The sequence below is a fragment of the Falco biarmicus genome, chromosome 7 (assembly GCF_023638135.1).
Source record: "Falco biarmicus isolate bFalBia1 chromosome 7, bFalBia1.pri, whole genome shotgun sequence".
Classification (NCBI taxonomy): domain Eukaryota; kingdom Metazoa; phylum Chordata; class Aves; order Falconiformes; family Falconidae; genus Falco; species Falco biarmicus.
The window spans coordinates 31,975,541-32,003,186 of NC_079294.1; the positions used below are offsets into that span (position 1 = coordinate 31,975,541).

Genomic DNA, 27,646 nt, shown 5'->3' on the forward strand with positions numbered 1-27,646 from the left:
ATCATTCCTCTCCCTTGAAACATTTGTTTTAAGACTCTGCCAAAGTCCAGCTGCAGAAAAAGACAGGTCTGTGAGGGGATGAGTGTGTTTGGAAGGAGATCTGACAGCTTGTAAGTTCTCTAGGCCTGAAAAGCTGACAATTGGGTTCTAATGTTTGAAATGAATATTGCTGGTTTCATTACCAAATAAATCTTTGGAAATGTTCTAGGAGTTGACGGGGTTCTTCTTTTTGTGGACAATATTCCTCCTGCTTTCCTTGCCCTTAATTATTTATACCTGCCTGATACTGTACCCCTGATGTTCCTGGTATTCATTTATTAGAAAATAGGGAAAGGTTACTTTTCATAATAGCTTTTTAATGTTGCATAAGGTAGAGTGCAAAATGACTGCTTTTTTGGCTGGGAAAAATAAAAATTTCTCCATTGTCACAAATCACTGTCTGCATTTTACGATACTATATCTCTCTGAGCAGCTGCAGTCTAGCATAGGGATTGCCCTTCTTCAGCAATGCAAACATGTCTTTAAACAGCTGGAGATAAGCACATTTAGAGCCTTACTGAGAACACACCATTGCATTTCCATTGGTAATGAGGAAAACATCTACAGTACTTTCCATCTGAAATGAGCTTTACTGTAAGCTAAAGATACCAGCAACCAAGAAAAAATATCGTGTCAGGTGAGCAGCGGCCTCCTGAAAGCACAGTGGCTCTTGCCCTTACACATCAGCAATCAAATTCATCCCTGCAATATCTTCATTAGACACAGATGCTTACTTGCCCCTGCAAGGGAAGTTTTTCTCATTCCTGGAGTTATAACAGAGATGATTTTGAACCAGAGAGACATGTAGGACTGTAAACAGCAGGGGTACTACATGATACGGAGATGTAGGAATTACATGGTTGTTGTACGCAGATACCTCTATTTTTACTTTTTTTTTTTCCTCTTTCCTATTTTTACTTTTTTTTTTGCCAGCACAAGTAAGGCAGGCTGGGCCCGAGCCTCCAGGGGTAGAGAAAGGACCCCACACTCACCTGCCTCGAATTTACTCTTTATGCAGGAGTTAAGAAAAAGATGACTTGGACGTCATTGTGTTCCCCTGATCCTAGGCCATTTTGGTACTAAAAGCTCCTGAATTGGCTTTATTTTGCACTGGCTACAGTGACTACAGTGACGTTGGTAGCAGCCAAAGAGCCTGCTGAGCAAATAACTATGGCTTCTGCTACCTCCTTGCTCTGACAACCTCCCATGTGGGAACAGGGCTGGCTGGCTGGAGTAGGAACAACACTGAGGCCCTGCAAGTAATTCTTACTAGAGAGAATAGTAACATGAGACATCTTTCCATCTGTTTTTTCATGCTGAAGCAATACAAAACCACCCTCTGCTCCGTCCCTTTTGTAAATGTACCTGTGGTGTTTGACTCACTGAGGCAGATGAAGTGATGCTACAGCCAAACTTTGGGCTACACAGCCAAGTCTCACAGGCGTTACTGGCCATTTTTCCTTTGTAGGCACAGCAGCACTGGGGCTGGGCTGAGGGCTAACCAGCTCTCTGGGCTCTTCAGGTCCACTGATGCAGGAAGGTGCACCATTAACCTCCTCCCTCAACAGCAAAGTTCCCCAATTCCCTAGCTATGGGATCGGCCTCCACAGAGGTGTGCAACAGCGGGAGTTGAAATGAGGTGTCTGGGTGAAGCCTTTGCTCTCTCTCTTGTCTTAAACTGCCCCCAGTGCCCCACCGCCCCAGGGTCCCCAGAGGAGGAGAGGCACCCCTCAGTGGAGGAGACAGGTTGATGGCACATTTTTTATTTGTGATCCCGTGAGCTAAAATGGGAGGTAAGGTAATAAAGGTGCATCTGGATTTACATGAACAAGTCACCCATTGAAATGCTTCAGCATTTTCAAAAATCCTGATTAAAAAGTTGGTCTTCACTTCTAGCTCCAAGCAGGCAAGGACTGCAAATAAGACATTGCCTCTCTCCTCTCACTCTTCTATTGGGAGAATTTTACATAAATTAAAATTAATGCATTTTTTCAACTAGGTCAGTGGAATGTAAATGTTCTGTTCCAGGGAGGATTATACTTCATAACTCAGTAAAGGGACACACAGCGCAGATCAATCCTGCTGCATTTATCAAAGCTGAGCTGTTTGGAGCAAAAAGCAACCAAAGTTTTCCTACCAAACACTTCATTGCAGTATCTGAAGGCTCATGTGTCTGAGGATGGGTATTTGTCTCACTCCTGGGAAATCTCAAAATCTTTGGCTTTTGGCTATGTATCAAACATGTCCTCAAACGCGGTCATGAGATCTGTGTGAATAAAATGGGACAGCAGGAATAGCCCCATCTCAGTGTTTTTCAGCTCCAGTGGGAGCATGGCTCCCCTGTGTTTGCAAACCAGGCAGAGCAGCTTGAATCTCAGCAGCAACTTGAGCAAAATTGAATTTGTGCTGCCCCATGAACATGGAGCTTGGCTGCTCCTACCACCAGGCCCACAGCTGGCTGCTGCCAGCTGTGTATTGCCCTCAACAACAGCCTACTTTGTTTATGCCTTAGACCCATAGTCAGCCCTGGATGCAGACACTGTGATACCAGTGTATCTGAACCCTTGATGGGGTCTGCAAACCAGCAACAAGAAAGAATGTAATTTTCCTCTATATTTCTCTCTGACTTGGATTTTCTCCTGGGCCTCAAATCTACAAGTACATGCACATTCGTGTGTACAGAAATGTATGGCCATCCTGACTTCCAGCCATGCTGGAGAGAGGCTTCACAGATAAGCACGTCTGTGGCTGTTTTCAGAACTGGGTGAGGGCTTTTGTTTTGATGGGCTCAGTACTGTATATTCTGGTGTAAGAAAAGATGCTGTGACTGACACCATAATAAAACAACCGAAACAAAATCTTCTCCAAAAAACCCCATATTTTTTCATGATAGATGACACTTGGAATTATGTTAGCTCCCCTTAGAGCAACCTCATATTTCTTCTAAAAAAGCATCATAAGTAAATCTTTCCGAGTTGCAGACTTCCTTTTATAAGCATCAAAACAAAATTGCTATGAATGCAGAATAGCCCCAAACAAACTTGTAAATAGTAGGTGGAAGGAAATGGGACTTTGTTTTTCACATGGTTCTAGTACACCCTTTCCTTGTCTTGACTGCACAATCATACCCAAGATGTATTTTCCCATTCCTTCAGATAAAAAATGCTCTAGTGAATGAGATGAAAAGTCTCTGTAGTCCAGTATCCCACGTCAGATAGCAGTTTATGTGGCTATTTAAGGAAGGACACAAGGACAGGAGAAGTGCACAGTGATCTGCACCTGATACCCTCTTCTGGCTTTTGACAATCAACAGTTTCAGGAGTCCCTGAGCTCCAAGTTGAAGGTGGATTTTACAGCTGAATAGTGGTCCTATATGACTTTCTCTGAGTCTTTTTAGAACTCATCTATACTTGGCAACAAGTTCCATGGTTTAATGCATTATGCAGAAAATTCCTTCCTTATGGTTTAGCTCTACTAATTCAATTGTTACCCCTAATTCTTGCATTGGAAAAACACAAATTAACCTTGTGTTTTCTTTACCTTCTCCATGTCATTCATGTTTTCATACATTTATATCAAGTCCCCTCAGGTACTTTCCTTTCCAAGCTGAAAAGGTCTAATTTAGCCTTTCCTTAAAAAGAAACTGTTCCAAAACTCTGATCATCTTTGCTACATGTTCTGTATTTTCCAAAAAGTTATTAGCTTGGTGCTGTAATACTGTTTTCTGTTGTATTTTATTGTGTTGTCTCATTCAGCAACTCCTGCTATCCCATTTGCCTTTTGAGTGTTGCAGGGCAATAAGTGTGATTTTCAGAAACAAACGTCATACCTTAGTTTCAGTTACCCAAGATTTTTCTTGAGTGTTGCTAGATAGAGCCCATCACCGTAGATGTATAAGTAGAGTTATTTTTTCCCTAAGTGCCTTACTTTGCACTTGTCAATATTGAATTTCATCTGGCACTTCACTGTCAGTTGATATTATAAGCTCCTTCTGCAACAGTCAGCTTTAGCTTTGATTATTATGAATAATTTTGTATCATCTGCAAACTTTGCCAGTATTCACTGGCTTTGACATGCCACATACAGAGATGTGAACAGTACCAAGCATAAGCCCTTGGGGTACTCCTCTGGTAAATCTGCCTCCAGTCCACAAGAAATCTTTCTTCATCTATTCTGTTAGTCATATTACCCGCCTTTGTTCCTTGGGGTGGAGGCTGCTGTAAGCTCTGCATTTGCAACTCAGCAATTTCATATTTGAGCTCTTTTAGCACTTAGTTGAATGCCGTCTTGTCCTCATGGTTTGATTCAGGTCAATTTGTCTAAGAAGATCTACTTCCCAGAGGCTGTCTGTGCTTCTGTGATCAAAGATGTTCCACCTCACCATCAAAGCTCCAACTTTGGGAATAATGCAGGTGTAATGACTTGTTTATCAGAAAATGTCGACCTTTTGCATCTTCCAGCAAGACTAATCCCTAAAAGAAGGGCCCTGTACACCCAGGTTAAGCTCTTTGAGTGTGATTTATCCACCATCGCCAGCCTGGGGACTTCTTCAGCATCCAAAATTTAAGTTCTATCAGTTACAACTGGAGAACTGTTTTAAATATATCACATTGTAAACCCAGAGTGCTGGGTTTTAGCATTGTTGAGCATGTAACACAGTGGAATGATGTCTTTCTGAGAACTATTGTCCAAAAAAGAGGGGTAGGGGGAACTGGCTGCTGCTAATCAAATGTTAATTTAGTAGGGTCCATCTGAGTAAGTCTGTGTTGACATCTGTAGTGTTGCACATAAGCTTGTGCTCATGAGTTCCCCTGAACTGGGATCTATAGCAACAGACCGGTATGGTTGTACCTTTTCTTGTAGGTGGGAAGGAGACTCCTAGAAGGGCAGCAAGCTGCATTTTTAACCTTCCTTCTCCCATTTACTTTCAGTGCAGGCAGCATAATGATCTACAGATCTTTCTCTGATAAGCAGATGCAGATCTTTGCTTCAGTCAGGCTGACAAGCCAGTAAGCCACTGTTCTTTTCTGGTTTACTTTGTGTCATTCCTCTGTGCTAGAACAAACAGCAATCACTAAGTTAAGGATCGTCAAGGTTGAGCCAAAGTATTCCTTGTACCACTCTGCTGTCCTTGCAGCCTGGCTCCACAATATACTTCATGAAGAAAATAATACAAATTCTGACAAAGTATTTTGGGTATAAAAGCCTCCTCAGATATAAAAGTTCCCCAGATATAAAAGCCTATAAGATTTTATTGCTGAAGTGCAAATCACACTGCAAGTGATAGATATTTAAGCTACTGTTCGAAATAGCTACAAATACCTCTTATTCACCATGAGACACTGATCATAGAATTTTGTGAGTAAGGTGCTACTTTAAAGCATCGTCTATCTGGATTGATTTCTGTGGTCCCCATGATGGATCAGACCAGGCTCCCCGATACCACTGCCTTTCATGTGGAGCTCTGCACATGCCTGGCAGATTCATGCACAGATCGAACTCGCGCAACAGTGACAGACTTCCTGATCTACCAGATCCACTGGGGGCGGAAAGAAAAGATGACAAATGATAGACTTGGCATCAGTCTTGCAAAAATTGGTGCGACCACCCAAATTGGATGATATATTCTTATTGCTATTTGTCATAAAAAAACAAAATATCCATTTTCTTTCTTTATTAGCATTCTCTTTGCAAAAGATCGTTGAAGAAACTGTGTTAGGGCCAATAAGCAATCTATTTTTTTTTCCACTTTAGCATATTTGCCTCCTGTCCTAAGTCCTTTACGTTCTGCACCAGCACATACCAAACCCCGCTGCCTCCCATCAACACCCATGTATAGCATCCCAGTGGAAATAAACACTGCGATATCCCAAACAAGGTGAGTGCTAATCTGCTCCAAATATCCAGCTCTTGTGTTTTTAATGGAAACCTCATAAGGGAACTTGGTTTGGCACATGTGGGAATTCACACCCACCTCAAATTTGGCTTCAGTGGGAGTACTGAGCCCAGAACACCTGAGCTCCAGCAGAGACTCATTCTGATCACTGATGCTTCGCTTAATATTGGCTTTGTGATTCGTTTCATTTCTTCACTGCAAGATGTACCGCCTTTTCCTCTGAAACTCTCCCTAATGCTTTATGAATGCAGGACTGGTCCCAAACAGCTGGCCTTGAGCACCTGGAAGGTGCTGAGCACACTCAGGCACCATTGACCAGAGGGAGCTTTGAGGCTGCTCAGGGTTTTGCCCAGGCATCTGTGAAGCTTTCCGCGGTGCAGGGCCCCCCGCACACCGAGGCTCAGGGCTGCCTGCGGCGCCTTCTCCTCCCGCGCAGCCCGTGAGCAGCAGCACCGTGCAGGGACGCTCCGTACACCTACCGCTACCGCGGTGTAGAAGGTGAAAAGAGCGTAAGGGACCTTTCCCGCACCGGGTCAGTTATAAATAACAATTAACCCCCGGCGCTGGCCTTCCCGGCCGCAGCGCCACCGTGCCCCGCCCGCTGCCGCCCCGGCCCCAGCCCGGCAAGGCGCGACCCCGCGGGCAGCCCCGCGCCGCCGGGCTCCCGCAGCGCCCTCTAGCGGCGGCGGCGCGCCACAGCCCGGGCTGGGGCCACCCGCTCCCGCAGCCTCCCGCCCGCTCCCGCCGTGGCACCGCGGCGTGCGCATCCCGCTGTGCCAGCGGCTCGGGAGCCCGTGCCCACCTTCTCTTCCCGAAACGCCACGATCCTGCCTCACCCGGAGCCGGTTCATCTGGACACGAGCGCTCTTCCGTCCTGGGCTGCACATCAGGGCACCCCTGAGAGAGCGCACGGCCGTTCCCTGGAGCGGAGGCTGCACGGACAGGCGTTTTCCCCAGCTGCTGGCCACGTACCTGTGCTGCCGCAGCCTGTGCATCAAACGTGTCATGCTGAGGGGCAGACCCTGGCATAGCGTCTTAGCCCCGAGGTGCTCGGCACAAAGGTGCGTGTTTGGGCACTGTAAGGGCACTGAAGATGGCAGCAGACCACGCTGCAGAGAAACGACTCTTTCTCCGGTCCATATGATAACCATTGCCTCTTCTGGGGAACCTTCTCCATCTACCCACCTTGCAGAAAAGCAGGCCCGGCAAGGCTCCTTGTTCCCAGGTCGCTTGGCAAGTGCAGCACGCTGTTCATGTTTCCCAGGACTCACCTTCCAGGGACCCCTCTAGTGGTTCCTGGGGTGAGCCTGATCAGCAGCTGCAGCCCTTGCCACCCCTCCACACTCCTTTATAACATAAGGACAACTTTAGAGAAAGTCTTTTCCAAAATCCAGATGGAGGGATGACACTGAACTCAGGCTGGTGCTACTTCCTAGGGGAACAGCTGCCAAAGGTGGCCAGATTCCCTGAACTATGGATAGTGCTAAGAGCCAAGACAACCGACAGCACAGAGAAGATTAAGAGGTCTCTCTAGAGTTTTTCCTAGGGCTTCTGCATGGCTAATTCAGCCCAGATATAGGCTGGACACTGAGTCTTCATCCTAGCATCCCTCTGGAAGGGACCCTTGGGGCTGGAAGAGCTCCCTGGTAGCTCCCATATTGCAAACTACCAGGAGAGTTTGAAGACCTGATCCAAGAAGAAGGGTGTAGTTCATCAGCTATTTCTTGTCACCATTTTGGTTTGACAATAATGACCAAAATTCTAACTTTGTTTCTCAACAGAGAGAAACTAAAATAGTAGCTAGAGTTAGTTTTTATTCTCTATATCGATGTTATGTATGAAGTACCTCAAACAAGTGTGGGTCCAAGGGCAATCATGCAGTCTGAGCTGGGACTGCAATGCCACAGAAACACAGTATATTACAGCCTCTGTGGCCCATTAATGCGAGGAGGGAAAGGAGATCAAAGATACCCTTCTTGCTCAGACAACACCTGGCTCAGCCTCAGAGGGGATGGCAAAGGCACTTTAAGCAAAGCTCGGCCTGTACTGAGCTGATGCACCCACAGGTCTGCGGGTGATGCTCACCACAACCAGCCAAACCAAAGCTCTTGGCCTGCTCCACACTCCGCAGGGCATTTCAGCAGCGCTGGTGGGCAGAGGCTGTGTCTGGAAGTGCAACGAGAGAGGCAGGCGCAAGGAAATGTTAGGGGTCTAACCACACTCTGGTGCCTTGCTGGACAGCTGCCCACCTGCAGCCTCCTGGGCAGACCGCTGCATTGCCTGGGGCCGCCCGCAACATCGCCCCACAACCAAGGGCTGCCCAGCTGCAGGTGAAACCCCAGCCGGGCTGTGGGTCAGGGGCATGTCCCCTGGTAAGGAAATGTAGGTGCAAGAGTGACAGGGCTGTGTCTCTGGCTTCACCTGAGCTGGAGGGTCTGGCATTGGTTTCACTGCAGTGAACCACACCAGTGTGGAGAAGCCTTGTCCAAGAGAGTGGAGCAGGGAACAGGGCTGCAAGTCTGACCTAATCATGGGCAGGAGGAGCACTACCCTTCTGGTCTGGCATGGCTCTTCTGTACCATAGGCTCAAGATCCAGACTCAGCCCCTGTCCAGAGCTCACTGTGCATTTCTCTTTTGGCCCCTTTTAAGAGAAGGGCTTCACCTTTTCACATGCTTATAACCGTGTCTGTATATTTTTAATCCTTTTTGCAGCACTATTTCTCAGCAGAAGGTCCATGTAGGGTTTGTCACTGAATTCATCACTGATCTTGAAATACTTAATTACTCCAGAATTATTTAAAGAAACCTATATTTGGCCCTGCTGCTGCTTCTCAGTGCATACCTGCTGTGTGGGGAGGCAGGATTTAAACCTCCAGCAGGACCAAACCAAGGCCAGGCTCATTTTTGAACGTTATCTGATTTACCAGAAAGGGACGTGGTGAAAGGCAGGATGGGCTTTGATCATGCCTGATTATGGAGTGTAATATTGGATAAATGGATACAATATTGCCATGGGTGTTTTATTGTGACCAGAAAAACAAAATTTTCCTTAAAGAAGCAGCTGTGTCCTGCCTGCAGCCTGCAGAAGAATGGCATTAGTCACGTGCAGTCCAACACGTAGCACAATTGTAAAGTTCGCTCTATGAGACTGACAGGAGCTATTCATATCAGCCCCTCCACCATCTGCCTGAATGGCAGGCTGTGGGGCAGCCGTGGCCCCCCTCGCTGCCTCTGCGCAGCCTCAACACTTAGTGCCTGCTCAAAGTCTGTCCCCAAGTGCAGAAAATCTGGGACTGAAAGCAAAGAGAGGATGTCACTCAGGTCAAAGCAGACTGTCAAGAGGGGAATGAAAAGAGAGGGGTGGGAAGAGTCAAAGCTTCATCTGGGGGGAGTGCCAGGTTGCTCTTCTCCTGGCAAAGAGGTGTTGGCTTCAACAAGGAGATGAGGAGGGAGAGCAAAGGGGATGACTGCACAGCATGAATCCATGAAAAAATCCCATATTCTCCCTCCTTCTTCCCTCCCTGAGCTTAGAGGACTCAGCTCCAGGGCAGGACCAGGCTGTGTGAGGATCAGTGCCAGGGTTAGATGCCCCTGCCGCTGCCTGCAGCTCCTGTGTGCTGGAGTGTGGGAAGGGGTGCCAAGGGCTTTGGCTGTGCCACTGTGCACACATTGTCAGACATCACTCGGGGAATGGTGGAAGGGATGACAGACCTGCAACCATTGTCACCATTTGCCTGTCCCAGATGACCTTTGCGTCCTTGGACTAAGGACCAGGCTGCTAGCTTTGCCCACACTTTTCTCACAGATCAGTTTCATCCTCAGAAATATTTATGGAGGTAACATAGGGGTTTCTTTCTCTTTCAAATGAACCTGCAGGTCCTGGGATGGGCAGGCTCACATCACAGGCTGGGATCAGGCTGAATCCAGAAGGCAACCTGTTTGGATGCCTGAACACCAGCAGTGCCCCATGTTTGAAGGTCAGACAGGATGGGGGGCTATTAAGTTTTATCCTAGGACCTGTTTTGCCTTCTCATTTCCAGAGAGTGACATCTTTCCTCATGGCAGAAATTTTCAGACAGTTTCCTACTGTCAGTGCCTGAGGCATATGACTCAGTTACTAAAATCCTTTCTTCTCCCATCGCATTCACTCTTAAGGTCACACAATTCTTGCAGTATGATGTTAAATAACATCTTTGATTTTTATGCTATAAGCACATCATTTACATCCTTCCACTTCAGTCACTGTCAACAACAAATCCAAAATCAGGACCCCTGAGGAAAAGCTTTAGTGGTCTTCCTCCATCCCAACGCTTCTCTCCAAGCCAATACTTCTGGTTTCACCATGAGCCATCATCACTTCCCCTCAGGCTCCTGGCTCTCCTCAAAACTCTTGCTCTCTCTTTTTCTGGGTGTGAAGGCAGAGCACAGGCTTAGGAAACAGCAGGTGAATGAAAAGATAGCATGCAACTGAAATATCTTTGCTTTTATCTGCCCTTAATGGACAGAGTAAATGGATGATTCACAGGTGGCCCATCTGGGAATTTTCTAGCTTATTTTCTTATGTTTTAAAACAGTTAGAGCTCCATTTTCTCTTTGCTTCAAAGTGCACATTCATTAAGCTCAACAAGGAGTCTTAGGATTGTGACCCAAATGGGGAAAAATAGCTGAATTTTTCCACAAAACAATGGAAATTTGCTTTTTTCCTCTCCTCTCCTCTCCTCTCCTCTCCTCGTCTCCTCACCTTGCCTAGCCTCGCCTCTTCTCTCAACACAAACAAGCAAAATCTGTAGAGAATTTTAAAAGAAAAACTTTTGACCATTGTTAAGAAGTCTTATTTTGCAAGTAAAAATCTGAAAGGTTTTGTGGTTTTTTTTTTTAAATGAATGGAGATTACCTAGTTTTAACACCCATAGGGAAGAGATGCAGATAACAGTGCTTGCCATACAGACACATACCTCAAACAGCCATCCCACACCTGGAGGGCAAGAAACCACCAAGAGCTGATTTCAGTCCAGGCCTGTCCAGAAAGTGTACTATGCCTTATGCAGTTTTTATCCTGACAGTGGGCTGAACCCTATGACAACATCTGTTTCTCAGGCTAGGAGAGAGAAAAAGCTCTGTTTTAGGGGAGGAAAAATAATTTTGAGTAAATTTAGTGTCAAAACAGTGACTTCTATATCATCTCTGTAGCACTCAGCTGTTCACTGAACTGCTCTTTGCTTTACAGGGCATTAAAATAACAGCAGTGATTTGGGTGTTCATGCTATTTGAACTGCTCAAAGCACTTCCAGTGGAGGGATTCCCAACCCAGCTAACGGTGTGCGTTGCTGTTACTGGGTCTGCTTGCACGGTCCAGGCTGGCCTGATGCTGAAATATGTTTGCTGAAAGGGCCTCTCAGCCTGGAAATAAGCTGTGGGAGATTTTGATGTAGAAGTGGCTAAAGCTTGACATCGCTTACAATGAGTGACACTTTAAAAACACTTTGCAGGTATTATTGTGTAAGAAAATCTTTTCTTTCTCTTTATTCAGTCTTGAAGGAAATACTGCGTGTGTAGGAGAAGCCTGGCTGCAACTTTGAAGTGATATGAATTTATTCTTGTGCTTTACTTAAAAAAAGGAGTTAGAAGCTTTGCATACCAAAAGTTACCAAGAAGACAGCTGTCAGGGGGTGACATGTCGGATATGAAGTGGCTCTCCAGCTGGTCCCTGTCTGCATGCTGGGAAGGCATGTGGAGACATTTTTTCAATTGCTGTACTAGTTTGACACGTTCACAGTGGAAAATGATGTATCATTCTTGAGCCTTTGGTTGGTGGACACTTCAAAGTGCATTGGATCCTTGGAGAGGAGTGCCCTATTGTTAATTGTTCCTTTCACATGTACATTGGGATGAACATGGCAAGAGCAGCGAGGAACAAAAGGGCTCCGGTGGCCTCTTAGAGAAAACCCTGTGCAGCTCAACCTGAGTCTGACCTTGAAAGGGTGGATTGCTCTGGTTTTTAAATCCTGCTTGCCAGTTCATTCCCCTTAGGCTCCCCACCGTTACCCAGCTGCAGGGGAACAGGATGCCGGAGCAGGGGGTGCAGGGAGGCATGGGGAGCCCCTCTGCCGCTGCCACGTGGTGCCCAGGGAGCCACATCCTGGGCAAGCATACTTCCAGGAGGGGACAGGCACGACTGGAGTCTGGGGGCTTGGAGGTGGTTTCTGCAATGGGTGTGTTAGAGGGGTGCTGTGTGTCCCTTATCCTCTGATAAGCAGGCAAGCCATATCCACCCTCTTCAATCTAACTCACCCACTAGCCCTCAGTCTCAGAGCACAGCCCAGAAGTCCTGAGCCCCTATGATTGAATATAAAGTCTCATAATACAAGGCATGAGTTTCCCAGGCCGCTGAGGACACAGTTCATTAACATCCTGAGACAATCCTTTGCTCCCAGGCACCTGTCCCATGTCACCCTGTCTCTCCTGCTCACCCCTTTGGGCAACCAACTAGCTTTATTGGGAGATTGCACTGTGCAACATGGTGTCCAGGTTGGGTTCAAAAGCTCAAGCACAGGAGGCAGGTTGTTCCTGCAGACATGTGATCCCTTGGTGTGCATCTCTTCCAATGAGCTAGGCAAAACCTCTCCCTGTAGCCTGAGCTGCACAAAAGGATCTGTGACAGGTCACAGAGCGGCCAGGCCCTGGCTAGCACATGCCACAATAGATGCTCAAGCAGGTGACTGGAAACTGCCCCTTGCAAATGATCTGAAAGGATAAGATTGCACAGAGATTTGCATGCTGGCATGAGGTAGGTGACAGAGGGTGCGGGCAGAGCTACCTGCCCCAGCTCTCCCAGGGAGTGAACTGCTTCTGAAAAAGAAACTGGGAAGAGAGAGGCACACCTGCAGTGACAAATCAGCAACTGTGTTACAGCCCACCATGGTGCCAAAGGCTCTGCTGCGCATTCTGCTGCAGGATGTCCTGGCCCTGGAGTCTCCCTAGACCTGAAATACGAGCGTCTGAGCACCAGCATGTGTCACTCAGGCCAAACTGGGAGAAATGATGTGAATAGGGATGGCCACACTGGGTGCATCAGTTTAGGGACACTGAAGAGTAGTCCCTGAGACCTCTGCCCCGAGCTTGGTGTAATGGCACAGTCTGGATCTTGTCCTCCTCCAAGGAAAACTGGAGTAATAGAAATACAGTAAAATAACCATAAAATGTAGCTGATTTCAACCCGCAGTGCTCAGGCCTTTGGTGCCTCACATCAGTAAGATAGATTTTGCTTGCAAAATGGCTTGGACTTCTGTCCCTGCTTCCCCTGGGGCACGCTGTATTCCATCCAGAGCTAGCAGCATCTTCCTGAAGGTGGATGCACAGGTCCTGGGCCTCCCTCCACTCTTCCCAGACCCAGGGTGCTGAAGTCTGGAAAGCAGGAGCAGCACTGCTCCAGCTGTGGGAGGCAGTGGGTCCTGGGCTGGCACACAGGCTGCTGCCAGCTCTGTGTCATCGGTGTGGCCGATGCACAACGAGGGCAGTCCTTCTGCTCTCCTCTTCCTCCAGCTCTTGTTTTTACTGCGCTATTAAGTTATTGCCACCCCTTAGGGACAAGCCTGCGAGAAGGCGGAGGGCTCACATAACTCTGGATCAGTAAAGGAAGCAGCTCAATTAGCATTTCACACGCCTTTTCTTCCCTCTCTTCTTACCTTCCCTGCAGCGGGCATGCTTTCCCCTTAAAGGATTGTCCTGTTTCTGCTCCTTGCCAGCGTTGGCAGGGTGACAGTAGTCGAGTGTGCAAACTTGTGCTATTGTCCCCAGGCCAGGGGGAGTCATGGAGACCCACTAATATGACACAGGAAAATGTTTGCTGATGGCAATTCTATGGGCTTTGTCTAACTCTTTCTCCATCATGACGACTCGATTTAAGTCTCTAACTGTTTGACTACAGATGCAAGAGTACTATCCAACTCCATCCTTTTGTCCGGGTAGTTTGAATGGGTAATTCAGCTTTTGTGTAACTCAATTGAGGGGGCAAACATAAAGACAAGATTCTTGAGCGCTCAAGCTCCCTTTCCATGGATATCTGCACATCTCTTTAGAGATTTGTTCCTTTCCTACCTTTTTCTGACATCATCCTCCCCTTAAAAAAAAAAAAAAAAAAAAAAAAAAAAAAAAAAGGCTCTGATGAGGAATGGTTAAAAGTAGGCTAGCCTGGTCCCCCGTATTACATTGTCCTGTGCCAATGAAGCATGGTTAGTATCAGCCCCCAGATAGCTTTGGGGAGTGCAGAGAAAAGGGTGTCTAAACTTCCCTAACTCATCCTCAGCACTTGCACTTTGGATTGTGTCATTTTAAAAAGAAAGGCCACGGTAGGGGTGAAGAGGATAGGGAGAATGGTAGAAATCGTGGGGAAATGATTGTATTTATTAGCTGTCTTTCTGTGGCTGTCCCCATGGTGACAATTTGTGATGGCAAAGAATGCGAGGAGGGGAGGCTGATGCCTGATTGGGATGCTTTGTATTTGGCAAAGTGGCTTCTGATTGGCCTGGGAGAGCCCCGAACTCGCCGGAGTCGATATTCATTCAGCTTGCTCAAGTGCTTGCTAAACTGCGTCCAAACACTGGCAGGCCCTAGCCGCCTCCGCCGAGGTTGGCGGTGTGTAACCTGCCTAACGAGATTAGCGGGGAAGGGGCTCTTCTTCGCGGCGACGCTGCAGCTGCCAGCACCGGCGAGAAAAGCCGCCGCACGCCGGGTGAGTGTCCGCGCTTGCTTACAGGGAGGCAGGAGTGGCAGCCCCTGCTTCTTTCCACATAAGCACTATCTAACAAGATTAGACGCCGGGCTGGCATTGGTGAGCCGCTCCCCATGCCGGTGTGCACTGGGGCAGCGGCGCAGGGCCGTGGGCTGCGGGCACGTGGCGGGAGTTTGCCGGCATGGAGGAGGGCTGATGGACAACTTGTCTGCGTGGCTGAGAAGTTTGACATGTCCCCCCAGCCTCCCTCCATTTGCTGGGTGCTATTTGAACCAAGTCTTCCCGCTCTTAAGTCTGCCTGTCGTGTTTCGCAGGTTTGTCAGCGTTTGACTGAAGGCGGGTTATAAACTTTTAATGGGAAATTCCGTGTGGTGCATCCAGTGAGATGGCATCGGACAGCGAGGTAAAAACCCTACTGAACTTTGTCAACCTGGCCTCCAGCGACATCAAAGCGGCTCTGGATAAATCGGCTCCTTGTCGCCGGTCGGTGGACCACAGAAAATACTTGCAGAAGCAGCTCAAGCGGTTTTCTCAGAAGTACTCCCGAATCCCACGGTGCCACCCCAGCAAGCCCCCCGAGTGCAGCTGGCGCAGGGGGGCAGAGGACCGGGGCCGGGGCCCCCAGCCTGAGGCACCTGACCCCAGCCCCCCTGGCGGAGCTGCCACCGAGAAGGTGCCACAGACTGCTGAGGCTGAGGAGAACCTCGCCGGGGAACGGGTCTTGCAGGAGCAAAACCCTGAGGCCACCAGGCCGGACCAGGTGCCCATGAGGAAGCGACAGCTCCCCGCTTCCTTCTGGGAAGAGCCACGGCCAGCCCAGAGCCTGCCAGCCAGGGCCTTTCCTGCTGGCCCCGAGGGGGTCCCAGCCCCCAGAGACCCTCCTCCCTATGAGGGGAAGAAAAGCAAACGGAGCCCGGATGCTGCTGGCCCAGAGAGCCCCCCTGAGCCTGCTCCGCATGCTGGGGAGAAGGACCCTGCCGGGGTCCTCTCGGGTCGGGTGGGTGCCTGGACCTGCTGCCCCTTCCCCTGCCCTGGGCTGGGGGTGTACCAGCCCCCCAGCACGCTGCCCCCATCGCCCTTTCCAGGGCTGGGGCTGTGGAGGAAGAGTGTGGCTGCGCTGCCAGCGGAGGTGCCGCCCTTCTGCAAGGAGGCCGAGGGCACAGGGCAGAAACTCTATAGGCCTGTGGTTTTGAAACCCATCCCCACCAAGCCCGCCGTCCCCCCGCCAATCTTCAATGTTTTTGGCTATCTTTAGCCAGGGGGTGTCAGAGTCACGCTGAACACAACAGCTCCTGAGAGTGCATTGAAATGCCCGGTTGGGCACCAGGCGTGAGCTGCTGACAGCGTGGAGCAGCAGTGGGAAGGAGGTCAGCAATCGCACCCTCTTCCTCGTGGGCGGGCTGGAGCGAATTAGTAACTGTTGGGAAGCTATTGGGCTCGACTCTCCCCTTGGTACACGTGTAAATTGGGAATAAGCCTTACGAAGCTGGTGGCACGGAGCATGAGGCAAACCAGGGCTCTTTCATCGACAGGCATTGTCTGAGCTGTGGCGAGCGGGGCTGCGGGCCATTCATAGCCGCACTTGTAACACCTAGGAGACCTCCTCCATGTGGGAACATCTTTCCGGGGTTGCCCTGCGGCAGCAGCAGCAAAATGAAATGAATTAAACCCATTCAAAGAGTTTTTGTACTTTAAAGTAATTCCAGAGAAGTCAAGATATTCAGGTCACTTCCTTTTGCATGCAAGAGACTGGAAGGACAGTATTTAATGTAGGAATCACACTTTGTGAATTGATTTAAGCTCTTCTTGTATGTAAATAGTGAGAGAATTAAAAGAAAAAATTAAGGGAAGAAAAGAGGTAATTTTATTTTGGTGATTCTGCAAATGCAGTCTGTTTATTATTGCCCCATTGGGTAGACACAAGTTTGATTTGCAACTGGTGGGCAGATATGAGGGCTGAAACCTCTGCCTATTCAGAGTGATGTAAACTGCAAATTATTTCTCTGGAAAATTACCTAGCACTAAGCTGGTGCAAATGGAAGCAGCACGAATTTCCACATTAGGAACTGTTTGCATTCAAAGGAACAAATGAGAAATTGTATTTGTTGAATACAAAACCATAAAATATGATAGACGAAAAAACTGCATGGAATAGCCTGCCTTGATTTCTGGCTCACATGCATCTTTTATTTTGCCTGATTTTAAGATACGATCACAAGACCTGTCTGCAAATTATTTGCCTGGTGTTTTCCCAATTATTTTAACAAATTAGTGTTAGAAAAGTTAACGGGATTTTTCTGAGTTAGATTTTTCTTATGCCCATGGAGGCAGTGGTACTAAGGCACAGAACATGAGATCTGAAAGGTTTAATATTGCAGGCATGTATATCTATTCAGTTATACTGGAGTAAATCACTGAGGTCAAGAGAAGTGTATTAATGGGGGGGAAGGGGCCAGAGAACGGATGCCGGTGATCTCCCAGGGCCTGAAGCTGCTCTTGCTGAAGCTAACAAGAAGTTCTCCAAGGATTCAATAAAAAGTGGCCTTGATCAGCTTGGTCTCTGGTTAGTGTAGCTCCCTATCCACAAGGGGAAAAACAGGCAACACTTCTTTCGAGCGCATTGCAGTCATGAAAGAATTACCATCTTAAGCAGTTGTAGAGTATCATTTTGCATCTTTTGATGGGGTTTGGTCTTATATAACCAAGTTGCAACTTTCATTAGGATATAAACTACTCTCAGGCTACAGGTAGCTCATTCTTTCCCCAAACCTCACAATATATCCCGCCAATGTTTACTTTTTATGGAAACAACAGCTGTAATGTGTTAGTCCAGCAGATCAAAATTAGAAATGGAGATTGCTTTCATTGTTTTCTCCCTGCTACCAGCACTTAAAACGTGTATCAAGCCTGTATGGACTATGCCTATAGGAGAGACAGCAGGAATTGGCTTTGGTAGCACGTACCTGCCAACTACATGCAAGCTGATAAAAAGCTGATCTAAGGGTTAAAGACATCACGTTAGCTCTTGATCCAGAAATGAAGATATGAATGTACTAAGATGTCTTTCCGGTTTTGTCTTTTTTTTTTTTTTTTTTTTTGAGGGGGGTTGGGGGGAAGTCCATAGGAGGACTCTGTCCCCCTCCACAAGCTGATGAACAGAAACCAGAGGCAGTACCCCTGTGTAAGTTACTGGGAGGAGAGCTATGGCTCTTAATTTGCAAAGCTGTAGGCAAGGAATTTTTTACATAGAAATAGGGATGTTTTCTCACACCAATAGCTAGCTCTGTGTCACTGTTGTAATCCAGTTGAAACCAGATGCTGAACTCTGTCTCAGTGCTGTCAATGCAGAGCAGCGTCCTTGGCATAGGTCTGGATTTCCATCTGGGTGACCAGAGCAGGTTGTGGAACGAAGCCCAGGTATTGCCATGATTGCCATGGGCAAGTGTTCCTGCATGAGTTCAGAAAGGAAATTTGAAAATGCTGTGTATCACACCAGAATATGAATTTCTATCGAAATTAAAATACTTGGCAAAGTGGACAGCCTCTGTAGAAATTCTGTTTCTGAAGAAATCCAGAGAAAGAAGAGAGTTAAAATCAAGTTTCTACTTTTTTCGATATTAAATTCTTTGTTTTCTTTTTCTTCTTTTTAACTGCTTCATATTTAAATGTATATTGCTGTACAATTTCCTTGTAGTAGAATAGCATGTTTTTAAGTTATGATGAAGGATTGAACCAGACCATTTCAAATTACCTCTGGCACACAGATACTTATGCATTTGCCCTCAGATTTAAACTGATGTTACTTTTTAAAATCCTTAAAATCCTTTGTTACATGGAACTTCCCTCCCCAGCCCAGGGCAGGCAGTGGCTCTTGCTGAGGTTCTGAACTGGAGCAGCAGTGAAGTAAAACACAAATGACCAGAAAACAATTGTTAAGTATATTCAAAACCACTGAATGGGGATGTGTGAGACTTTCCAAAGTTACAAAGAATAGCAACTCTTTCTCCTCTCTAGCAATACTTACTCTTCTCCCACCCCTGAGATTAACGTCAAAATTATTAATTGTTCAAGCTTGGAATGATTCAGACCTTTCCTGGCTATTTTTGTGTTCGGTTGTTTGGTGTTGCTATTCAGGACAGCTGATAGCCCTTCAGAATCTACTTGTTTATTCATAGTTTGAAAGATGGAAACATAACATTCAAGAGCTGCTATTTACTACAACAATGCAAATTTAAACTGTTAAAACCACAACAGCTTTTATAAATAAGGGGAAGGGAGAGGTAAATGAAAAAGCTTTCATACAAAATGAAATAAAAAATCAAAAAAAGTGCACAAGAACATCAAGTGAATTGCACATGTTGCAGTAAAAAAAAAGTACAGTAACCTGGTCATGAAATATTCCTAGAACATTTCACATAAAGTCATCATTTCTGAAGGAGTCTATCTATCACACTCAGTAAAAACAAGCCACTTTACCTTGCACTAGAACTACTGATCTGCTTACAAAGCCTGGTTTGTTTGGGTTTTAGGGTATTTGTCTTTTCACAGTAACTTCTAGACAGATGCATTAAATGCACATTGAATTTGTACAGATTCAGTATTGTGCACAAAATATTGTGTCAATGACTGGAGTGGAGAGGTAGTGAGCTCCATTTCAGTGCAAATAAATGTAAACTGAACATGTGAAGATTTGCTCTAAGGGTCAAGCAGAAAGGAATTAATAACACTGTAATTACCAGATTCCCCCTCTAATCGACTTTCCTCTCAGTTTCGGTGCAGAATGTGCACTTATCCTTCCTGCAGGTGCGGTACATTCCCATCAGACCAGTGCTCTGCAGCTCAGGGACTCTCCTGCTCAGGACAAATGGTGGAGAGCAAACAGGACACGGGTCTTCCTATAGAGGCATAAAGGTCTCTTGGCTGAAAGAAGAAATGGACTTTCTGTATCTGCTCCACTCAAACCCAGTTTCAACTTCTCAAAGGACAAAAAAAGAAATTGCAACTCAAGAGGCTTTTGTATACGTAACTCTGATGGCTCAGGGGAAATTCCCACTTTGGGATAGCTTATGAAATCCCAACCCTGTGGTTATAAATGCAGCTGGTGACTGAATTCTTCAATCAGTCAGCTGTCTGCAGGACACTGTCACTGCATACCAAACAAGCACTTACGTACATGGTCTCCACCAAGCCGTGTGTCCGTATCCATCAACCTCTACAGCTCTGCTCTGTTACACTCACTTAATTTCAAGGAATTTTCTTCAGATTTATATCAATATGAGTAAGACCCAGACCTTCACTGCTCAGCCCCATAAAGTGAGAGATGCACAGACTCCACAGGTGATTTTCTCTCTCTCAAGCTCTTGCTTATCAACACAGGGCCTTCACTGGCAAAACTGGTCTGAAGATTTCCTGTTCCCCATCCCTTTCTCTCCACCTAGTATTTTTCCAGCCTGAAGCAATTCCCTGTTGATGTTGCAGGAGACAAGGGGGTAGATGCTAAACTGGTAGTAATGGAAGTCACTGGACAAAATTTCAGCAGTTTCCAAAGCTTTGCAAGAAGATCCTTGTTCAGTGTGAATTGAAACTCTTAGTTTTTCAACATTTCTGTGTTTGGGAAGGGGACAGCTATGGACAGAGTGCCCATAGCTATAACCAATTCTTCTGCTCACGTCCTGTTCCACAAGTGCTGAACACATTTCACACAAAACCATTACAGAATCTGAACTTGTGTGCCCAGACAGACTTGTATGTGTGCAACACACTTTTAGTCCTGTATTAAGGTATAAAACGCGGTACAAATAAAATCCGGTGCAATGCATTTTCCCGACTTACACTTCTATCTGATTCCATGGATGGTATGCAGGCCAACAAACAAAATCAGATCTGTCAGCTCTCTGGTGGGGAATCCAAATAAACCATAGTGCACAACAACTCTATCACCTAAGGTAAGAAGGATTGTGCTTCTAGCATAAGATTTGCAAAGACGTAGTTCCAAATTTAGGCTCTTCCATCCTTACTTAGGTGCCGAGTCAGGAACGAGGCACTCATCAAATCAGTTCAGCAAGTCACACCTATCAACTGAGCTGTAGTCGCTGCCAATAACCATTCATGGGCTCCTCGGCCTCCCCAGCTGTGAGGGAATGTGACTTGTTAAAAACTTCAATAAAAGAATTTCACGGACAATTATAGCGGTTCAGCTGATAGATGGTAACTTGTTAAGCTGCCATAAATCAGTTGTGAATCTGAGCTGTAAATAGGTGACCTAATTTTCAAAGAAGCTGAGATAATAACTTTCATCAATGTCAAAGGGAGCTAATAGATACTTCAAACTTCCAAAATCAGGAAATTCAGGGCTAAATCCTAAGCCTTTTATTCTGCCTCAGTAATATCTGACACCAAATGTGGTCCTATTGGCTCAAGTGGAACTACACCTGGCTCAAGCAAGCTGGCATTGTTTAGGCACCTGAATAAGGATTTGGAAGCCTAATTCTGCGTATCCATTTTCATAAATCTCAAAGTCTGACTTCCACAATTTTGAAATAATCTCTCTTTCATCCAGTGATGGTATTATAGCCACGGAGGTCCAAGGAGGTAAGAGAGGCTGGGTTTTGTAGGGACAAGATCTTCATGGGAGGAACAAAGAAAATTGGTTTAGCAGTGTTGCCTCTCCCTTCTGTTCCTGCACCTCTAGGGCTTTGTTCTGTTCTGACACTAGCTCCATGACTGAGTAAAGCTACTGTTTACAGTGCAGCTACTTCTAATTTACACCAGAAAAAGAAAAAATAAATCTTCCCAAGCAGAATTTCACCTATTCCTTATTGCCAATGTAATACAAAATGAACTGTATTCACTATGCGCAGATACAATTGATACATCCTTAAATAAACCTTTCCTTCACTTCTAAAGGAATCAGAACTTCTGAATTTTAGTCTATTAAAAAGATCTGAGATTTGAATGTTCAGAATCAAGTATTCTACTCAATAATAAAGGTTCAAAAAATGGAAGTAGAAGTGTTAGCAAGATGGTGTTAATGCATCAGAGAATTAGCAACCAGCACACTTAGCAGAAATCCAAACAGTACAAAAGAAACTAAAATAAAAATCTCATTCAGTGAAGGAAATGTGATTGTTTTCCCAAATAAGTTGTTTCTCGATAATTTCTGAATTGTGATCGCAGCAAGGATACTAAGCTCCACCACAGCCCCAGGATACCTTTTAATTCCTCACTGATACTTGCTTCAGCACTACTAATTTTTCAGTGCTGGCTTTCATTTTTTGTTCTTTGCAGACCAAGCTCTGAGGTGAATCATAGGTGTTTTCTCTTGGAAAACCTAACAACAGTCCCATGTTTAGCTCTCTGTCTCCTCCATTTTCTTCTCACTCATGCTTCAGAAGCATATTTCTCTTAGATTAGTCATTGGAGGGCGCTTGACCAAACCAGCAGCAATTCTTCCCCACCATGCACAACGTGCACCCTCACCATGCTGATGATGCTGAGTGCCATGCCGGGAAGCTGCTGCATGTCTGGTGTGCCTGGGGTCACTGTGTGTAATTGTGCTGTAAGTATCGAATCAGTCTGTCTGGGAGAGGCAAGGTGTCAAGAAGTTTAATGCGGTTTCTTCCAACCAGGCTTCGTACCTTGATGCGGCAAAGATGGGAAAGAGGTCGTGGGGGTTCTGAAAAACAGGCAGGTCAGAAACATGAGCAGAACAGGTTTAAACTTGAGAGGGACAGCTCAGCTTGGCCAGGTCAGTGTCAAGAGGAAAATGGGAGGATGAATGAAAAAAGGGGGCTTTTCCGTAATAGAGGGATGATTCATCTGGCATTGGTGGCAGCTCATCTATTCTGAGTTATGACATAGGGAAGGAAGCAGGGCAGGAGGATGGGGTGCTGTATCCCATCTCAGCCTTAGCTATGGGCTTTCTAGGAAGATTTAAACGAGCTGCTTCACAGTACTCAGCCTTCCCACTGAAAATAAATGTAATATGTACCAAAATTATCTTGGTGCCAGGAAACTAATACTGATAATGTCTATGAAAGACTTGATCCTGAGGGAAAGGATATTTGGGAGAGCAGAATGTTAGTAGAAGTTTTAAAGTCCACTGGTGACTGCTGGGCTGCTGTGGAGATGGTCATGCTGCCCACCTGCCCTGATGTGACTGCACCCCAGGTGCGGCCAAATGGGCCTTCCTGCACTGGCAATGCTCCTTCCCAGTGGGTCAGATCCGCAGCTGGTGTACATCACAGACCCAGCAACACTCAGCAATTTCTACTGCCTCATGCCTGGTCCAAAATGTAATTCAGTCTCAGTAGGGAAATCCTATCAAGTTCAAGTGGTGAATACTAAGAAGAGATGGTAACTGAGGCTTTGATTCCAGCAGCGGGACTATTTGTGTCCGATTCTGTCCTGGGTGACCATACCTGCTTTTTCTTTAATGACAGCCCAGTCCTCATAGCTGTCAATATGCTCCTTGAGCCGGGAACAGAGCTGCACATTACCCACATAATCCAGCAGAACATCGATGATTGGACCAGCCCAGCGACTTATCTCTGGAGTAGACACCATTTCACAAAACTTCAAGGAAAAAGAGATTGACTAAAGTCAGTGGGACGTGAATGCCACCATGGAATCTACATCAATAGCAACAGGGCTTTGGTGGTCCCAACCTTATACCAGCTGTGAGGGCAATTACCAGATTCCCTTCAGAAACTTCAACTAAGCACTTTTTTTTTTGCAACTGAAGATGGAATCCCTTCTTTGTGACAGCAGGAGGACACAAACCTCTGTTGAAGTCCGAGCTCTGGAGCATGGAAAAGATGCTGAATTGTTTACAGGGTCCTACTTCCGCAGAAATGGGAGGGCAGAGGAGTTTTGCCCCAAGCCAGTGAGGGAGCTGCTGAAAGGTCCATGAAGCCTAGGGCACTGTGGCCCAGCATGCTGGGTCCCTTCCCCTTCTTGGGAGGGGCTCTGTGTGGCAACTGTGCAGAAAGGAGGCTTAGGGAAAGAGGGAGATCGGGCCAAGCACAGCACCTCCTGCTTCTTGTGAACCTACTAGCATCTGCAGCTTTTGGGGACGAAACACCTCACTAGAAACAAGTCTGGGGAAATCTCTGCCCAGATGAATCCCAGGCAGTTTTACTCACTCATGGGAGAACTATCCTGGGCCTAATACAGTGATGTCTTCCTTACACAGTCCTGGATTAAGCAAATTTTCTGTTGCCCCCCATGGGAGCTGCAGAGTACTTAGAGCTGTTGCATGGAGGGCTGCTTATGGTGATATTGAAGAACAGATTTAAGGACCTGACTTTTAGCAGTCTCATATCAATAAAGTAGCGACTTCTCTTTCCACTTTAACTAAGTATAATACACCAGACAGCTTCATCTATCTCTTGTTAAGGTGCTGCATATGACGAAGATATCTATGGATGTATCTGCATGTGAGCAGACAGAAAATTTAACATGAATTGCATCATGCTGTGTGGGTAAGAACTCAGGCACATGGCCAAACCCAATTGGATGATGGTGGCTTAAACACCGTCGATCACTTTAGTCACTGAGACTGTCTGCAACCACCCTCCAAGCCCACCACAAACAGGAAAGACAACGCACCAGCTTAAATCTCTTTCAGTTTAAGCTCCTGTAACTATCTAATAAAAAAATCAAAAATCAAATTTTATTACACATGCATGAGCCCTAAATCAAAATGCATTAAACTTTTGTGTGGATACCCTTACTCAGAATTAAAGTTATATTACCTCACCCTGGAAAGAATAAAGCTGCAGAAAATTATAAGGCCATTTTATTCAAGGTGACAGCATTCACAGAGGTGTTTATTACTCTTCTGACTTTTTTTCTTTTTTCCACTGAGCACCACCCTGTAGTGTTTCCCAGGAAATTTAGATACAGTAATGTTGGGAGGATCCCAGTGGACAACCTACAGCTTCCTACCTGGACCACTTACAGGAAGTTTGGTTTAGAATATCTGGCTGCATTCTCCAGTGCATATGCCATTGCCACGCAGTTACTTATAGGATGTGCAAGCTGGGGATCTGCACTACCACTTCCAAGCAGTAACTCCACATTATCGAGTTAAATGAGGACACATGTGTAGGGCAATAAAACACTGAATCTCACTGCTTTCCTCTTCTTGTCTCTGCCAGAGACCTGGCCTGCCTTTTTCTCTCTTGCCTATTCACAAGCTCAGTCTGCAAAAACATTCTCTGAAATAAAAATATTCCAAAACATGTTGCAGGAAAAAAGGCACAACAAAATGAAGCAAAATTATGCAAACCTGCAGCTACAGGCAAAGGGACTGACTCAGGGACAAAGCGACTCCGAGCATGCCTCTTGGCAGGCCCCCGAATGCCCTCTCGCGGCAGTAGGACACCTCACCCTCCGTGTTCACGGGTCTGACATTGCAATTCTGGAAACGTGGTGCAGTGAGACAGCAACCATTTCCCTGTGTTTGCTCTCTCCAGCACACATTAATTTAGTAGCAACAGTAATGATTTATAGATATTCATTTTTCAAATCCACTTCCAGTAGCTCATGGTCTTTACTGTGTAAAGACTAAGCTTTCAGATTTATTATCTTTCCATAATCATATACAATAAAATAAAAAATGTACGCATTTTGTGTGGAAAAAGCTATAGTTTCATAAGATACATTCTGTATTTCAGAATACAAAACATATCACAACTATATTATGAAGCTATACCACACAAGCCTTACTTTCATTAGCCAAATTCCTAGCAGTAAAGGAAGCAAATTTAAAAAAGTATTGGCGGGAAGGGATTGCTTCTTTTCGGTATGCATTTGCCTCTCACTGGTTCTAGGCACTAATATGATTTGATACAGCTTCTGCTACCTCTGCTTCACATGGTCTGACCATTAAGGTGATGACCTAATATATTGTTAGGCACTAAAAGTAGTTGTAGGTGAGATCCAGAGTGAAATGTCCTTAAATAAGTAAAAACAGAACGGGTTTTGAGTGGCTAGGATACAACAGAGGGCTACAGACAAACTGTCTCTCCTTGCCTTGGAATTCCAGCTCTCTGTTCACTCTACATGCTACTATATCACAGTTCAAGAACTGGAGATGATGTATTTTATTATTTCTTCTTTGACAAAAGTGTAGTATCCTGAAGGAATTTTGTTGTGACAAACGCTCTCAAGGAGAAGTCAGCTCTGTTTGGTATAAGAGATTATTTTGATGGATTCTTACAATCCTCTTTCTAAGATTTCTTTTTATTCATTTTTTCCCAGACACATTACTAGAGAGTAAAGTCTTTTGGAAGACAGGACTAATAAAAAGGTCAAGATCTCCTATGATCTATTAATGTCTTCCTTTGTTCTTTCCATTACCAAGGAGCATTTATTAGTGACAACCTCTTTGGGCTAAATGACACTTTCTTCTGAATCCCTCAAAATTACACTTAAACTAGATAGAAGGTGATTTATTTCTTCCCTGCTTCTTTGCAAAATAGAAAGACTGCCATGCTGAGATTTCTTTGTTGTGTTGCATGTTGAAGGGTAGAAAATTTTGATTGGAGTCAGCACACAGAGATCAGAAAAAAACCCAGGTGTAATCTGAGATTCTGCAAAGTTCTTTAAGGAATTGATAGTTCAATTCCAGCCCAACAGAAGCTGAGCCTAGCTGAGATTCGGAAAGGACTGCAAAGATACACGTGTAAAGTGTGGATATCTAAAATCTGTAAGGGGCTTTGAACATATGAAATCATGGATCTACATCTCCTAACGTCTTTTGAAAACTTCAAATATAATGCACAGTCATATAGCTAATGTAATGATTTACGCTCTCTCACCATGGCTGTTTGTTCAGTAAACTGGGGAATTGCAACTATTTACATTCATTAGTTTACCCTCATAAAGAGAAGCACTAGACAATTCTAATTTAACTAGGAGCTTAAATTCTGTATCAGACAAAACAAATCTTATAGGGCAAATAGAACAAGCAGGTTTCTACTGCCCATATGCTACTGTCCATATGTTACTGCCCATATGACACTGCCTATCAAGAAAACATGCTTTATTCCTGGCACCTCAGGTCCAAAGGAAAAGAATATTGTAGATCTGACAGCAAAGCTGTCAAGATGGCCATAATTCACTACAGATTCAAGCCAGGGCCACAGCGGCTGTTGCCTACCACCCTGCTGTCATTGAACATGGACTTGGAACATTCAAGGACTTTCACTGAACCTTTTTTTCTGTTAATAAAGTAGGAGGGAAGGCATCTTCTATCACAGGAAATCTGGGAGAAAAAATGCATTAAAATTTGCAGGATACGTGAGTAGGAGATGTCCTCAGAAGTACTGTGGGTAGACAGGCAGTGCTTACCTGTACTATGGTTGGCTCCTTGGACAGCTGAGGATCGTTAAGTCTGTCCCGTCTGTAATTTAATGCAGGGTGTGGGCCGTTTCCATACTGACACTCAAAGCAGGAACCTGCATCACAGCCCAGATCCAGGAGATACTTCAGCACGGAAAGGTACTTCATCGAAAACATGATGGTAGCTGGAAATGTGGTGGGATGGCTTGATATATAGGCATCAATGTTCGCTCCATGGTCAAGGAGCAGTTTCATGGTCTTCAGGCAGCCATGGCGAATGGAGATGAGTAATGGGTTAATGAGGTCAACATTGGGGTTGGCTCCAGCTTGCAGCAGGAGCTCTGTGGCATAGATGTTGTTATTAAAAACAGCAAAATAAAGAGGGGTGGTGCGTCTGTCCTCGTAAAGGCAGGACCGTTCATTGGAGAGGGTGGTGTTGACATCATAGCCAGCATCGATCAGCTCTTCCAAGATGTCATCATTGTTGCGTTCAGCTGCTAAGTGCAGGGGGCTGATGCCACTACGCTTGACACGGGTGCGGCTGGTCACAGGGATCAGCATGGAGACAATCCTGTCAGGTGGAGAGTCAATGAACAGCAGTGAGCTCTAGGGGACCTAGGGGATCTACAAC

The 27,646-nt window shown here is 45.8% G+C and overlaps 2 protein-coding genes across 4 annotated transcripts in view; one reads left to right on the plus strand and one right to left on the minus strand.

Annotated features, from left to right (window-relative positions):
• Positions 1 to 15,052: 15,052 nt before the first annotated feature.
• On the plus strand, positions 15,053 to 15,922 carry FAM181A (family with sequence similarity 181 member A). Its single transcript, XM_056347854.1, has one exon. It carries the CDS (start codon positions 15,053 to 15,055, stop codon positions 15,920 to 15,922), a length of 870 nt encoding a protein of 289 aa, XP_056203829.1.
• A 1,382-nt stretch (positions 15,923 to 17,304) lies between these two features.
• The window catches only part of ASB2 (ankyrin repeat and SOCS box containing 2), a 28,076-nt gene continuing 17,734 nt past the window's right edge, over positions 17,305 to 27,646 (minus strand). For all 3 annotated transcript variants that reach the window (XM_056347036.1, XM_056347034.1, XM_056347035.1), the window contains 3 exons: positions 27,025 to 27,586; positions 23,088 to 23,241; positions 17,305 to 22,342 (listed from right to left, as the gene is read on the minus strand). In XM_056347036.1, coding sequence (XP_056203011.1) covers positions 22,206 to 22,342; positions 23,088 to 23,241; positions 27,025 to 27,586 — 853 coding nt within the window. In that variant the 3' untranslated portion in view covers positions 17,305 to 22,205. The remainder of the gene's footprint in view (positions 22,343 to 23,087; positions 23,242 to 27,024; positions 27,587 to 27,646) is intronic.

Coding starts and splice junctions, on each gene's coding strand:
- FAM181A (XM_056347854.1), top strand. CDS start 15,053: ATGGCATCGGACAGCGAGGTAAAAACCCTACTGAACTTTGTCAACCTG.